Source organism: Physella acuta, unplaced genomic scaffold (genome assembly GCF_028476545.2).
Source record: "Physella acuta isolate Inbredline_101_S28 unplaced genomic scaffold, ASM2847654v3 ptg001528l, whole genome shotgun sequence".
Taxonomy (NCBI): Eukaryota; Metazoa; Mollusca; class Gastropoda; family Physidae; genus Physella; species Physella acuta.
This window is the reverse complement of record NW_026733043.1, coordinates 194245-198534: the sequence shown is the minus strand read 5'-3', so window position 1 is coordinate 198534 and position 4290 is coordinate 194245. Positions and strand designations below refer to the sequence as shown.

Genomic DNA, 4290 nt, shown 5'->3' with positions numbered 1-4290 from the left:
TCATTGACCTACTGCTCTGCTCTACTTTATTACTATATCATTGACGTACTGCTCTGCTCTACTTTATTACTTTATCATTGACGTACTGCTCTGCTTTACTGTATTACTTTATCATTGACGTACTGCTCTGCTCTACTTTATTACTATATCATTGACGTACTGCTCTGCTCTACTTTATTACTTTATCATTGACGTACTGCTCTGCTTTACTGTATTACTTTATCATTGACGTACTGCTCTGCTCTACTTTATTACTATATCATTGACGTACTGCTCTGCTCTACTTTATTACTTTATCATTGACGTACTGCTCTGCTTTACTGTATTACTTTATCATTGACGTACTGCTCTGCTCTACTTTATTACTATATCATTGACGTACTGCTCTGCTCTACTTTATTACTTTATCATTGACGTACTGCTCTATTCTATGCTGCTCACACAGTCTCTGTTGGAGGGGCTGTACACTCTACCCCACCTGTTGAGCGGTGATTGCATGATTTTTGCATTATTTTTTAGCACATATACATGGCTACACTTCTATTGCGATAGCTATTTTACATTTTCTAATAGATAGTACACAAAATTTACCCCCATCTTGTAGTTTAATTAACCACACCTTTATAAACCAGATACACAAGGACGAAGGGATGTGTCCTTTTGAGAAAGTTAACAACATAAAGAATGAATGGTTTTCTGATGATTCTTCTGTACATTGTGTGGTAGAGTTTAGCGTCACATACGGTTCTTTGTGTTTCTGTATCAGTTATCTCCACAAATATGGCTCAACAAATGTGAGAGAAAAAAAAATTCTTGTGCTGTTGAAATTCGTTTAAAGGGACTCATTTCAGAATCTCAAACATTTTTTTTTTTCATTTTGTGGAAGCTTGACACTTTATTTTCCGCATTTTATTTTAGAAATATACACATGCTTTAACTTGGATGAAATCAATTATGATATTGTTCAGCATGATTTGAACATTGGTCTTTAAATAAAAATAAAAGAAAGTTGTGTTGATTTTTATATGTATTTTATTTGTATAAGTAGTCATTAAGATTTTTTTATTTGCTTGAAATCTCAAGTTTCTAACGAAACCTTGCCTATCTCTTCAGCTTAAACTTTATTTGACACAATATTACACAGACAATAATAAAAGTCCATACTTAAAGGTCCCTTTCTTTGAAGACCCTTTAAACAGCTCCAAATTTTGTTCTAGATTAACGTTCGCCACGGTATTGGTTGGCTGAAAAACGAATGTCTCACAGAATATACCACTTTCGATATAACGGGCACCAGGGCAGGTGAAGTAGAGTTCTGCTTTTTTCGTGACTAAGCATCCAAAGAATATGTGTGGTTCATTAGCCTTAACGTGAGACAGGTACCCAATAGAGAAGGGTGGAGAGAAGTCATACATTTCCAGGACATTGTGGTCATTCGCGCTATTGCTTGACCACGTTGTCCCATCATCATGTCTTATAAAATAGCCTAAAATGCTGCCAAACATGAAAGGAAAATATGTTGGTAATTTACTGTTACTCCATTTCACGTAGTCGCATATAAGTTTCCTGTCAGCGATTGCTACCCTCATGTACATATAAAGTAGCAGATTTAACACAGAACATCAGCAACAAAAAGTAATCTCACATTTGAAAAATTAATGTTGGTATTAAAGGTTAAAATGTATATTTCAACAGAAAACAATTAACAATGTACTTGACTATAATCATGGAATTTCTTGAATTATCATCCCGACATTGCATTTCACTGAAGTACACCAGAAATACAAAATGATGCTCTGATCTGCCTCCTTTTATTTCTGTTCTTTCCATATGGATCATCAGGGCCTATATTAAACTTCTCCAATATAGTTTTTGCCAATCAAAACTTTATGCAAGCGATAACACAGTTTTGATAAATATTAAAACGCGTTATTTCAATTGGCGGTCACAACAGAGTTTTTTTTAATTTAAGGTAAAGGTTTCAATACAATAGTTGCAATAGTTAGTTACTTAGACATACAAAATGTGTTGTTAAAGTAATTTTTCTTAGACAAAAAAATGTCTTATTAAACTATTTTTTTTTTCCTAACACATAAAAAATAGTCCAACATTTTAAACTAGTGAAAAGCGTTTCTAATTCTTTGTTATACTCACGTTGAGTAAACACAATTCTATAAACAGTGTAGTAGGTTATAATAATATTATTAATATAGGATTGATCAATTGAATGGGGCATAATTATAACACACTAAAGGGTTAGACGTAAATTAATTGTAAACAAGTGTTATGTCACAATTTTTTTATAAATTACACCAACGATTTCTAACTACAAAGTTTACATTTAATTAATACTAAACACTCTTAATTAAGAAGACTAACAACTATGTCCTACAAGGAATAAAACACTAATTACACATACAGGGGGAAGTAACTAAAGTAAAAAACATAAAAAATACAGAAAACAAAGTCCATTATTATTAATTATGTGAAGTAAATTTCTACTTGAAATCTCAATGGTTTATACTTAGAAAATAAAAAGGTCTAATTCTCTATTGAACGTTATAATTATGAAGTTACTGTTACTAGTATCTGGTAATAGTACTAATAGCCCGTGATTAGTTTGTAAACATTTGACGGTTTATACACGAAATGGTTAGTCTAACCACCGTAACCACCAATTACAACCCAGTCGCTATTCACGTTGATTCTAGTGGTTAAGTATTTCAATTTCATTTAAGTTTCAATGTAAAATTTCTGAATTTAGTGTTTGATAAAACCTGCAATTGTGTTCTATCTTACAATTCGATGCCTAAATATTGGTCGGACAAATGACAGCGGCACAAATAAGTAGCGAGTTCCTAACAAATAGCGGCTTGTAAAACTTCGATAACTAAACGTTGGTTAAGTTCTTCAAACCATATCAGGACATTCGAACTTCTAGGACGACTTCAATTTTCGTGTTAAACAATAGAAAATACTCTTCTCATTTTATTCACATTTGTTAACCAAATTGTATTCACATTTGTTAACCGAATTTCTTTTGCAATTTCCCGGGAAGATAGTAAAAAACTTGAATAAAACCACATTTATGAATAAATGTAGTATATTATGCAAATGTTAGTACTTCTGAAACATTGTTTTCGCAACCTTGAAAAGATACGAATTAAACAAAATAGTCTGTATAAAAATTCCAGGCGTTGATGCTGTAATATGGATTATTACTCAATGAGTTCACATACCAACATCTCAATCCAAACCACCACAACACCAACACAGGTGAGTGGATCGCCAGGTGTAGAAGAGAACCTTAACGTCACCTGCTACGTAGTACAAGATTTTGGTCTGCTCTTTGACACCGCAGACATGTTCCTCAACTGTTTTCTCATACACGCACTTTCGTTTTTCGGCATCTTCGGCAACATCATCAACATCATTGTACTCTCTCATCACGGGTTCAAGGACACCACCAACATCATCTTGACATCGCTCTCAACATCCGATCTCCTCTACTCTCTCGTCACGCCAGCCCGCAGGCTGAAATGCGTCATCTCCCAGTTCAACATCCCACTATCGACCACCGTCGAATCGATCACTACCGCGTTTCTCTTCGCCCCCTCCGTGACTCTGATAGCGATTAGTATGTGCCACATCACGTTGATCGCTGTAGAGAGGCTTATCGCTGTCAGTTTACCGTTTCACGTGTCTCGTTTGTTCACTACATCTCGCGTTAAACGAACAGTTTTTATCGTTTATTTCATCGTCATCGTCATGTCTTCGCCAGTCTTTATGAGGTTAAGTTACGAATGGGTCAAAGATGAGTTCTACAACGCTTACGTTGCTGTGGTTATCAACACACGGTTTTACCAGGACAATTTAAACGTAGTTGATACGTACAGTGTGGGATTCCTAAACATGTTATTTTCTGTTTTCACGCTCATTATCATCCTTTTCTGTTCCTTTGTCATCATCGTTAAACTGAGGTCCGAGTTCTACAAAAAACAAATCACAAGATCAATGGACTCGTCCAAATCCAAACTGAAGGAAATGAAGGTGTTTAAGATGTTGCTGACGGTGTGCCTGGTCTCGGCGGTGGTGTGGGTCCCCACAGCGGTGCTGGACATGCTGCAGATCTACGGGGACGGCTTGGCCAGGACGGACGGGTTCAGTTACCTGGCCCAGAGCGTCAACTGTGTCCTGTATCAGTTCAGCTGTAGCGTCAACTTCGTCATCTACGTCACAACCAGCTCCAAGTTCTCGGCGACATACAGACACTTGTTTAAGCTCAGGTAG

General features: G+C 35.9%; 1 protein-coding gene across 1 annotated transcript; it reads left to right on the top strand.

The window, feature by feature from the left end:
• Positions 1-3210: 3210 nt before the first annotated feature.
• LOC131928642 (uncharacterized) lies at positions 3211-4290 on the top strand. Its single transcript, XM_059284717.1, has one exon. The coding sequence runs from the start codon at positions 3211-3213 to the stop codon at positions 4288-4290; it is 1080 nt and encodes a 359-aa protein (XP_059140700.1).

Coding starts and splice junctions, on each gene's coding strand:
- LOC131928642 (XM_059284717.1), top strand. CDS start 3,211: ATGGATTATTACTCAATGAGTTCACATACCAACATCTCAATCCAAACC.